The 12,337-nt window shown below is 36.1% G+C and overlaps 1 protein-coding gene across 1 annotated transcript; it reads left to right on the top strand.

Annotated features, from left to right (window-relative positions):
* Positions 1-720: 720 nt before the first annotated feature.
* LOC112565446 (tetraspanin-33-like) lies at positions 721-12,337 on the top strand. Its single transcript, XM_025240916.1, has 7 exons — positions 721-1,076; positions 6,715-6,903; positions 7,379-7,567; positions 8,393-8,533; positions 8,862-8,909; positions 9,316-9,432; positions 9,989-12,337. Exons 1-7 carry the CDS (start codon positions 951-953, stop codon positions 10,052-10,054), a joined length of 876 nt encoding a protein of 291 aa, XP_025096701.1. The 5' UTR covers positions 721-950; the 3' UTR covers positions 10,055-12,337.

Below are 12,337 nucleotides of genomic sequence, written 5' to 3'. Positions count from 1 at the left end.
TACTCACCAGTGGATAAAAAGTGAGGTGAAAACCCGCAGGCAAAGTGACAAAAGAAGAGCAAGATGATATCTTCAGATATACATACAAATAAACAGTATAAAAATTGAAAATCACTCAAGTGGATGCAGACAAATGTTTACTGCACTCGCTCCGCAGCACGTTTAATTTGGATTTCTTTTGCGACAACTGATCATCATTACGCTTTGTTTTTCTTTTTACTAATCATGTTAAAAATAACTTTTTCATACACTTTGAAGCTTTCACAGTGTCAGTTATTAAATAAAAAGTGACATTGAAGTCATTTATGAAGCATGAGCGTTATTTGTGGCGAGTATACGAACGTGATTAAGTAGGTGTAATACGTGTATGTAAGTTCGTGCTCGTGTGCGTTTGTTATAGTTTAATTTTAGGCCCGACCAACTATTAGGCTGCTTGTGTAACATTTTAATAGAAACGAGTCCAGTTTGATATGTTTAACCACGAATTGTAACTTTGGTTTGACGTAAGGACACCCGGCCGTCAAACACACGTACCCCACAGACGCTGTTCCCACTGTATATATATGGCGACATCGGTTACGTTCATTGCGGTACATGCTAAAGGTCACTGACAATTAGTTGAAGGACTCCTTGAAAACACGGATGTACACGAGAATACAAGCCAGTGCAACTGTGCAAGACTCAAATGAAACACATGTATTCAACGTCCGTGAGTGAGACAATACGTCATCAGTGGTCGCTCCTAACGACCGTGCACTCGTTTGATCGAGACATACCGACAAACTGTAGAAAGACTGACATCTGTTAAAAGCTAACGTATCTTTAAAGTGGAGATCCCCCATAATAAAGTTTAGGAATATTTATGGTGCACAACACCAGCAGCCCAGCGAAACTCGGAAAAGTTTCATCGCGAGGCCGCGAGAGTCGGCGAGACTCGACATCAGATCAACATGGCGAACGGACCGCCCCGCAGAAGTGAGTCCCGAGCGAGGAGAGTAATGAAACAGTTGAGGGACAGAAGTGCCATCAGTCCTGTCTACAAATATGTCTTATTTTTCGCCAACTGTCTGTTTCTGGTAAGTGTGTTGTTTCTAACCTCTCAGCTGTCGTGTTTCGCTGGGCATGTTGAAGTCTGTTTTGTACACATAAACATTTGTCATGTGACAGGAACCTATGAGACAGGGAAATCAGGTGTATGGGTCTCACGCCTGCTAATTCGCCGATCACAATGGGCAAGCGTTCCGGCTGATGTTTTAAATGTATTCTGGCCGAGAAAATGCAGCGACTCCAGTTCAATTATGTAAAAAATATCATGGGTTATGAGGTGGAAAAAAAGCTTGGAAAAATGAGGCCTGAAGGGGCTGACTCAGTATCTTACCACACCTGTTAAATGTGGGTTTCTTACGACACAAACAAGACACTTTCAAACGTGCTTGCCTAATTTTAAAATAAGGTGCGGCATGAACTGTCATGCGTTCTAGTACATTCACCGCGGTTGGCACCCCTTGCACACAGCAGCTGTGTAATCAGCAGTATGGCTTCATGACTGCAGCCTGAGTGTACTTGAGTTGATAATAGTGACTAAAGATGTTCTCAACGTCAGGGTTACATTAGTAAGGGTTTTCGATTTTTTTTTTTTTTAGGAGTGGGACATTGCCTTAGTCTATCCAAGCTGTTTGTAAACTTGTAGTTTAGGTTGATAGATAATATGAAATGTGTTTGTTATATTTCAGCTTATGATTTGTTATGTAAAGAAGAATAAAACTTCTTTCTTTTTAATCAGTGGGATTGTTTTCCTTCAGAGTCAAACATAAAATGATAATAGCAATTAAACAATGTATCATTTTAAGCTTTATTTTTTAAATAATTAAGATGCATGAGATCATATTAAAAAAAATATAAAAATATAAAAAAAAATAAAATTGAAAGAAAGAAATATATGTCTGTTTTTGTGAAGGATCCATCACAGTTCTTTAGCCTATCTATAATTAAATCATTGTAAGTTAAAACCTTATTATATCCACTTCCCTGTCAGGGAAGCAGTCCAGAGTGGAACCCTTAAGATCCTGTCACCAATACAGGATGGGCTGACCTGGGTTCCCTTGCATGCTGTTCTTTCTCTGTATGTGGCTTCTGTTTACAGGGCTGGCTGCTTTGCAATGAAGCCTTAGTTGCTAATTCAGTATAAATTACCAATCCTAACCCCACACCTGTTGGAGAAAAACTTTGACACTGATTTTTCTCTTCCCATTTTAGCTATAAAAATAAATGACATTTATGTTGCAATATGCAAGATTTAGTTTGCTTCAAAGCCATATCACTTTAAATAATTAGCCTGTCACAAGATCAAGAGCTAGTGAACATATGCAGGGGATGATAACAATATTGACAAGCAAATTAATGAGAAACATTGCAGAGTATGATCAAAACTAATTGATAATTCATTATCCACCTGATACTTTACATGTTTCTGCTCATATTTTCTAGTCATCCACTTTATAACTTGGTGCTATGTCTGGTATTGGTCATTGTTGGCTTTCTAAAGTTAAAACAAAATATATTTTCTTCTGCATAATTACATCTTTGTTTATTTACTTTTGAAATACTTGATATATTTGCCAGCTTATTCTTCCATTATTTTACCCACTCTATTAGAAGGCACTAATATAATCTCAGGACAGTTGCACCTTTCATCAAGTTATCAAGTCCAGATGTAACAATTATGGAAAAATTGTGAACAACAGAAACTGGCTGGTTAAAAAAAATTAATAAATGCTGCACTACTTTCTGCTGAGGTATTAAAACTAAAAGTAAACCTGTCAGTATTTATAAAGTATTAAATTTATAAAAGCTGTTGTGTGCAATGTTCATTCTGGTATCAAACTTTGAGTCAAGAGGTGAATTCAAAGGTTCTGGTTCAACAGCTTTGTGAGATAGGTGAAAACTTAAAGGAATTTCTGCTCAATGGCATAGGCCTGTTGAAGTATATATTTCCTACCAAATTAAAAGACTAAGAAAGCAAATACAACATTTTTAAGGGAACAGAAAATAGCCAAATTATTTCAGGAAGTTGACTTTTCACATGTTTTGTAAATAGCGAAAAGATGTCAACATGCAATACACATATGCATGAAGACACATTTTATCTCTCTGTCATAAACATGCACACACATTACACACACCAATACTTTTCATACCCCAATACCAATACAAACAGCAAAGATTGAAGGACTATATGCTCACAAAAAGAAAGTTCTCTATTGAGGTCATTAACCACTGCGGAAACAAGAAGTGTTTCTAATGTATTAGTTGAGAAGCATGCGCTGGTCAAAGAGCTCAGCTCTTGTGCTAGTTCAAGAGTCTGGTCAGATTACACTGATAATAATACACAGTTGTAAATATCTATATTTTATAATAGCAAATAATATATTTTATAATAGCAAATAATATATTTTATAATAGCAAAAATTATTTATTATTAATTAGAGCTGTGTGTTGAGCTCTTTGTGATTCATCACTAGGCTAAAAAGTCACCAGAACTGCTGAGTGCTTTACAAAACTTATGGAAAAACACATTTTCAGGAATAGTAAAGGTGGTGCACAAGATAACTAGTCTTCAATGTGAAACTGGTAAATAATGTTAAGAACCAGGGACTAGTGGCCTTACATCATTGGTCATGAAAGACCTGGAGATCATTAAATCATTGATTCTAAATGCCACTTTAAAAAATGACTTGACTCAATTTGCATACCAGACTGAGTGGTGTTAATTAAGCCTAGTTGTTTCTCCTTCTAACTCAGTATAAACACTTTGAGATACCACATGCCCATGCAAGATCAGTGTTTGCTGATTTCTCATCTGCTTCACACCATTCAGCCAAATCCCCTAGCTAGAAGATGCCTTGATCATCAGCTTGTGTCATGGATCATTTACTTTTGGGTTAACAGACAGCAGAGAGTACTTGGAATAACTATAAAGGACAATATCTTGTCAAATTCTCTAATGATGCTGCACTGCTCTCTTTTCTTGGTGGGCCAGTAAGCATCCATGGTGTGCCCTAGGATGAATTTATTTCTTGGTGAGATGACAAACATTTAGAACTTAATATCGGTAAAACCAAAGGGATTATCTTTAATTTTCCATTGGAATTTTACAAAATCCCATAAGTGGCATACATCATTAGGAGGTGGGCGTTGTCAACACATCTGAATACCTGAGTACCATCTCTCCCACAGATTTCTTCTGCTGTTCTACAAATCTTATTTAGAGAGAGAGTGTTGTCCTCCTTGTCCATTTGTTATTATAACAGTTTACTGGTCCAGGACCAGAACGTTTTGATTTTTGTTCTACACACTTGTTCAAAAGCTTTTGGGATGGCCCTGTGTGACCTTCAGACTCTCTCTAACAGGCAGACATTTTCAGAAGTGTCTGCAATTCTACAGGATGATAGCTATGTCCAGGAGGGTTCTGTCAAGCTGCCAAGTCTGTGTACCTTCATGCAAGAGCAACAAAATGTCCTTTGTTGTTTTAGCCATAACTTCTGAATGCTGCTGTGTTGTGTGAATGAATGCATATTGTGTAGATGTCTGCATTGTGTGCAGGGGTTGATCTGGTGTGGCAGGTATGAGTGTGTGATGGTATTATTGACAGTTGATGTGCTGTGTGGTTCTAACTCTTGCTTACTTAGTTAAAGAACTGCTACTATAGATGAATTACCTGTTGGATACAAAGTTTATCTTAAATCATCCCTTTAACTATGTGGTCCTTCGATCTGCATGTTTTAGCTGTTTTTGACTACCATTTACATATTTGTTTGTGTAATGTATATATTAAATGCTAATTACAAAAACATCCATTTTTAAGATTAGGAGTAGGCACTTTCTTTATTTAGCTGTGGTTTTCCTTTCCTGATTTCTGTGAGCAAAGGTTATTCATCGCTGAGATTGAAGAGGTGTGAAATGTATCACAATTACTTCAGACATGGACTAAGAAACATGTAGCTAGGCCAGTGTGCGCTGCAAAAGACACAAAGACTTAACATGAAGAGAAGGCTGTCTCTCTATGAAATGATTTTTGGATATAAGGAACATGTACATAGCTAGAATAATATTGTGTCTGGCATGCAATCAGACCAAGTGAGTGCTAGCATCCTGACTAAAGGACAGTTGTATCCGGTAAAGCACACCAAACGAGGTTGTGACTGGCAACGGCTTGAAAATAAAAGAGAGAGCATACGACACCAAGGGTGAAAAGTACTCCGCATGCTTGTCAACACGCCCCCGTCTCCCAGCTTGGTTTAGGCTGAAACCGGAAGTGAGGGAAAAGACCGATGGCCTCGATAAGACCATTTTTCCGGAAGGTCGGTGTCAGCGAGAGACACTTGTTTAGTTTGCCATCTCTCACATAGGATCGCGCGCGACGTGACGTTGGGAGCATGGTGCGCCTGAGACTGATAGGGCACGATGACAGGCGACATTACTATAGGCATCTGTGTGTGTGGTGGTGGGGTCATGTCCGAGACAGTCAAGATAAGCTCCTGCTGTTTGACCTTTCGGTTTAAAGAACTTGAATCTGTGTTTTAAAAGACCCCATACTGTTAGCGTTTCACAGAAGCATCATTATGTTAACCTGTTTATCCAGCTTTATTGTGATATGTCTGAAAGGATTAACTTTGCCCTTACTGATGCCTATGTGTAACTCATTTTGTTAGAGCAAGCAATATTTTTCAAACACAAACTATAAACACTTATTCTCTCTCCTCCCTTTTCATGCACTTGCACACACACACAATGCTTAGTGAGGGAGGGGGATAGTATTTGAAGAAAGATACTGAAACTCTGCTTAGACGTAATGACTTACATTAAAAAAAGAGACAAATCAAAGCAGAGTTTTCCATCCATAAAATACACTAGCTTTCAGAGCGCCAATTAAAAATTCGGGGGGTTTAAAATTCTATGTTTATCCCCCACCTATTGGTGGTCATATTAATTACTAACAAAATAAAGTTCATAGTAATATACATTTGTTGATATTTTTATGCACTTAACCCTTGATATGATTTATACTTTCATATATATATATATGTATAAAAGTGTGTCACATTTTTTAATAAGCACGGGGAAAAAATTCACTTTATATATCTTAAGGTGACCAGACGTCCCGCTTTAGGCGGGACAGTCCCGCTTTTGACCTCGTGTCCCGCCTGCTCATCGGGCGGGACGCCCAATGTCCCGCTTTCTGGCTTTGTGGCAAGTCCATCGAATGTCCCGCTTGTTTTTAAAAATCACTTTTTTCAGCGTTTTTTGAAGGTGACGACACCATCATCGGCACGTGTCCCGCTTTCGCCCCCGAAACGTCTGGTCACCTTATATATCTGATTTATTTCAGACTGTAGCACATAATGAGAACTCTTTTGCATTTTGCATTTGAATTTTCTTTACACGAGTCAGAGGTCTTGTATGTGATTTATGCTCATTTCTACTTAATATAAAACAACTAAGATTCATGTCTGAAGTATGGCTGTAGTGATTTAAAAAAAAAAAGAAATGTGTGTTGCTCTATGCTGCTTTTTTTGGGGTTAATGCATTTTACCTGATCGGCTGAGACGGTAACCTAGATGTTATAGTGTAAAGGGAGCCAATGCACAGTCTCGCTGCAATTAGTTTGTTTATACTGTGTAGGTTGTCACTAAGCAAGGTATTTTTCTGCTTCAGCTGGCAGGGATTGCAATGCTGGTCGTGAGCACATATGTCCTTGTACAAAAAGAGAAGAAAATCACCTACTTTGTGGAGTTTATCTTTGATCCCAGCTGCCTCCTTTGCCTTGCCGGCAGCATCACTGTTGTTGTTGCTTTCCTTGGATGTGGTGGAGCTTTGAGGGAGAACACAGGGTTTCTGAGAGCAGTATGTTTTAATTGCATTTGTGGTCCATGTATGATAGTGTTTTGCAAGGTTGGAAGCTTTACAAACAAAATGTATTTATACGCACATACAATAATTGTTTTTGTTAACCTTAAATACAGCAACCAGTTTTAAAAAACGAACTACTATATAATGTAGAGATCTTGACTTTGTAATTATAGTAAAGGTCTTGAACAAATACTTAAACAAAATTATCTGATTAACTAACATTTTCTTCAACCTAAAAATATTTTATTTGTCGCTTTCAATTTTTAAAGTTGATTCTTTAGGCACCATTAACCATTTCCTCTTCTTTTTATTTCAAGTAAAGAGGGACAGTATCTTTAATATTACCTGAAAGTTGCAATAGATTACAGTTATCCCTTAAATAGGAATTGAATAAAGGGATTAAAGACATAATTTCATCTAGTTCTTCTTCTGCTTGCATTCTTAAATGCCTTTTCACCTTGTGTTACAGTATTACTGGATTTTAAGCATCCTGTTATTGGCCCAAGTGATCATCATCATTTTTGTCTTCATTTTCTACTTCATGGATGATGTAGCTAAAAAGCTAAATTTCTACCCAGAGAATGTCCTTAGAGATGCCATTATAAGATACCGGGATGATGTGGACATGCGTAACTTTATTGATGACCTTCAACAGTTTGTACGTCGTGATTTTATCTTCCATCTTAATAACTTCGTAATTAACTTTATCGTTTATCTTTCTTGCTTTTGCATCTTCACAAGCAAGCAAAAGAAATGCTTAACTGTTTATACATTCAGACATTTCATCAAGGTATGGGAAAGATAGCGATCATAATATTTTCCGCTGTGACATTATTAGCCTTAGCCACTTTTCCATTGGCAAAAGTAGTCAACCTAAAAGTTTCATACAAAACAATGATAGATATGGCTCAGTGGCAACTGGTCAAAACATGTTTCATTTGATTTTAATTCATTTAAACACATGATAAATTGTGCAATTTTGCAGCCAAAACAGGTCTCGTTGTCTGCGCTGATCAACAATAGTAAAGAACACAGTTAATGACACTATCTAACAATGATGACATGATACACAAAACATACTGAGCTAGTAATCAACAGGCTAAAGAATACACAAGCAATTGAAAAAAATGAAAGCAAAAAACTATGTATGAAGTAGTATGCTTTGAACATAAAGGTTTTCAGTCAGCATTTCAATACTGCCTTAGATTTAGAATAATGAATGTGGCATAGAAGAGAGTTCCATTGTTTAGAAGCACAAAAGGAAAACTGTTTTTGTAGGTGGAATGGATAGAATGTGTGAGTTACAAGTTTGTTTTTATTTATGAAGTTGTTCTTTGTTCTTTTTAGCTGCTTACCTTAAGCACTTTAGTTCTCTGTTTTTGTTTAGTATCTCTAGAGTATATTATTAGCAGTAATTTCTTGTAAATATTTCCCTCCTTTGCACTCTTGAAAAGTCTTTAGTTGACTCTGTATTGTGTTCCAGCTTGGTTGCTGTGGTGTCAGTAATAAAGATGATGGATTCCTTGACTGGAATGAAAATTCCTACTTTAACTGCACTGGGGGCAGTCCTGATGAATATTCAGAAAAGTGTTCAGTGCCCCACTCTTGCTGCATAATGAAACCGGTCAGCTTAGAATTCATTCATATTGATTATGAAAAAATAATAAGGAAACACCTGTGAGAGGAGATATATATAAGACCACATGTGTGGGTAGGTTCTTAAATAACATAAAGAAATGGTTTCCGCTACCAAAAAAGGTTAACTCTCATGTTTGTTTTTGTTTGCTATCAGCTTGCACATCAGTAATTGTTATGCAGAGTATGTTTATTTACATTTTCTGTTCCAAATAAATCAAAATTTTACTTTTTTTTACTTCTGAGTGATTTAAAAATGAATTATTTACCTGGCAAAAAAGGATGATATAAGCTGTCAACTAGTTTTTATTTTTCAGGGTGAAAATATAAATTACCAATGTGGAAACAATGCACTGACAAAAGACGTAAGTTATGGTGCTCTGATTTCCAAATATCCCATTTTTTATATTTATGGGTGCATTTTTAAGAGTGTTAACGGCAAGAAAAATGTTGTTTTTTAGTAAACTGAGTAGAGATCCCACTTTGTTGTTGTTATGCATTGTTCTTTGTTACTTTTTTTATCATTGCTGTTATTATTGTGTCAATGTATCATTAGATAACAGAAAAACACAAACGATAATGAAGTGGCATTCCATTGTGGTAACAGTTTTTACCAGAGAAAATAATAATTTTTTTAGATACAGGAAACAGTTTTCCTAATGAATAAGCTTGTGATGATCTTGTGTTGTCCATCAGAATTTCGTTTATGAGTTTTTGGTTTTGGTAATTAAATCATTAAGTATGAAGCTATACATTGACTTTGGATTTCAGGCATCGGATGCAAAAAGTACAATCTACACCAGGGGTTGCCTGATGGCCATCAAAGTCCTCATTACAGATAATGCTTGGATCATCGGCGGTATTGTCATTGGCATTCTCATTCCACAGGTCAGTTGTCTTATTGTGTCTTTTCATCAAGGAAAACGTGTTTTGATGCATAGTTTGATGACTATTGTCTGATTATATGTGAAATAAATAAACCTCGATGGGAGGAAATATTTGCAGAAATGAACTGCAAGGCATTATATTCGATTGCTTATATTTCCTAGACTTCTTGAGATATCAACAAGTTTTTAGATCATGAGATTATTGTTTCTAGTTTAACAAGTATCTTGTGCACAGGTATTTTAAAAACAAAACTCATCACAGTTTTCATGGCACGTACTCAAAACCCTTTCTTTTTTTAGCTTTTTTTATATATTATTTTTCAGTTTATAATAATAAACACTTAATATATTGAAAACAAAGGTTTTAATATTTTGGACTATCCTCCTGACCTTGATTAGAGGATCCTTAAGTGCATTGTCACGGGTTATGCATCACTGTTGCCTTTCCCCTAACCTTTTGATGAAGCCTTTTGGTCATCTTATTTTATGAATAAGATTTTTTCCTTGATTTGCAGCACTTCTGTGATGATATCATTCCTTTTGATTCTTTCTTTTAGGCATTCTTCATTTTCTGTTCAAAAACACTGAATGACCAGATATGGGTTCAGCGCTCAAAATGGTGACTAGCCTCCCCTGCCACTGTTGCACCGGAAGAAGCTGAACCCATCCTGCCCTCGTCTTAAAATGTCAAGATCAGCTCATCGTTGTCTAGAGATTGCTCGTGTGCTGGCTTGTCTGCAAGTGACAGAATATAACTCCAGCATTGTTTCTGGAATTTTATGAAAATCTAGGTGCCTTTAGATCCGATGATAGCCAACATTGGGCTCATCATTCGGGGATTTATGCATTCCTATTAAAATTAAGGTGCAGATGTTTGTTCACTTTCAAAACGCCTTATAACAAAAGGTGAGCTTTCCTTGACTTTAATTTGTTAAACATCTAGTCGTTCCCCCTGCTTCCCACCAAATCTTCGGAATACTAATAAGTATTTATCTTTTTTATACACAATCGGGAAAGCTGGAAATGAATCAACTCATGCCTGAACCTCTCTGTATCTCTGTATTTGTCCTAGAGACAATATGAATTTTAAATAATGGCAGGGTTTTGGGCTAACTGAAATAAAATAACTCAGTAAAAATTAGAACAAAGTAGCCTTAAGCCATTTTTTTTAGTTCTGTATGAAGAGTTAGAGGAAGCATGTTATATTGTGTGATTAATGTGTGTTATTTTGTTATCTCGTTCCAGTTTCAGTGCTTGCATTTTGCGTCTTTATTATCTTCATTGTACTTTTTCATTGCTGCAATAAAATTGCAGCTGTATTTTGGAGTTACACAGGGAAAGAGCATTATGCTGCAGTGTTCAGGTTCACCAAAGTGATGTAAATTCTTTGGTTCTAATCGTGAAACAAACTTCACCTACACATGTTTTACCTGCATACGTTTTTCTTGGAGCAAACATCACAAGGTTCTTTCATTAAATGTTTATATGCAGTTAACTGTCACCAGTGGTCAAAGTAGCTGTTGGACACTATGCAAGTTGGCTTTGCCGAGACATGCGAACATTAGATGGAGAAGATAACTGTTGTATTATCAGTGTTAACAAAGATAAATTAAAACAAAGGCAAGCATTGGTTAAGTTAGTATTATCTGCTTTCCTGATGGATAGATGATGTAAAAATCTAAAGAAAATTGTGGTTTCAAGCAATTCGAAGCAGAAACTTTAACATCGCAATATATGTTGTCTCTCCTGCTGACAGATTTGACAAATTACCCTTAGTTGCCTAGATCTCAACATTACAGATTGCTTTCATTTACGTCATGCACATTACGTGTTCTGGGTTTCTAGTTTGTGCATGGCACTATAAAAACTTCAAAATGTTGTTGATTGGATGCTGCTTGACATAGGATACCAGTAAAAGCAAAATACCCTCATTTCTGCAAAACTATATCTTCCTGTAGCATCTCATACCTTTATTGTATACACGATGGAAGTGCACCTAAATTTGTCACTTATAAAGAAAGCACAGCATGTAAAATTGCCAGTTATCGCCACTGTAAATGTGTACTTAAAATTGCCTGTTGATGTATTTCCTTAATTATATGAATATTGATTTGCATAAATATTGAACTATTGTGCAGTTAAAATGAAAGTATTGTATAAATCATACGACCCACTAACAGCTATAGCTGATAGGAGACTGGGGCTGTTAGAATGGTTTGGGTGGAAGAAAAGAGGAGAGAGTATTGGTTACCATAGATAACACTGGTCCATGAAAAATGAGAGGTACTAACCAAAATGGTTAGTTTTGTATATATTGCAGACTTGGAATCCATTCTTCTGAGCACACATACTTTTTGAACACCATAAAACAGATGTATTCAGTTTGCTTCTCTTATAATCTTCCTAAATAAAAAAACCACTTAAAATGCTGTTGATAAGCGCATGTTCAGTCTACACACACATTTTAGGGTAGTGCATGTAAATAATTATGCATTGAACTAAAACAGATATGAAAGCGCCTTAATATTTTCTTTCCAATCTGCATTTGGCTCATTCTTGTGTAACTAAAAAAAAATAGTCACATTTGTTTTGTCTTAATTTTTTAAATCTTAAAATGCTGCTCAAAAATGTTTTAATTGTTGAAATGTGATTTTTGTGTGCATGTGTGTGTGTTTACTAAAAGGGTTAAAATGTCTGTAAATAAGGTTACTTTTTCACAATATTTATTTAAACTGTTTTCTGCATTTATACCAGTAACAGTGATGGCAGAAAGCAAATTGAACCTATTTTGGGGTAACATATCAAAGCACTGATGGACATTATAATCTTTTTCTTTTTGGCAATTTTACTACATTCGCCTTTTCTTTTGGTGTTGTCTTTGGCGAATAAACTTTTCTGTAATACAA

This window comes from Pomacea canaliculata, linkage group LG5 (genome assembly GCF_003073045.1).
Source record: "Pomacea canaliculata isolate SZHN2017 linkage group LG5, ASM307304v1, whole genome shotgun sequence".
Lineage (NCBI taxonomy): Eukaryota > Metazoa > Mollusca > Gastropoda > Architaenioglossa > Ampullariidae > Pomacea > Pomacea canaliculata.
The sequence above is the reverse complement of the archived record's forward strand: the minus strand, read 5'-3'. Positions and strand labels throughout refer to the sequence as shown.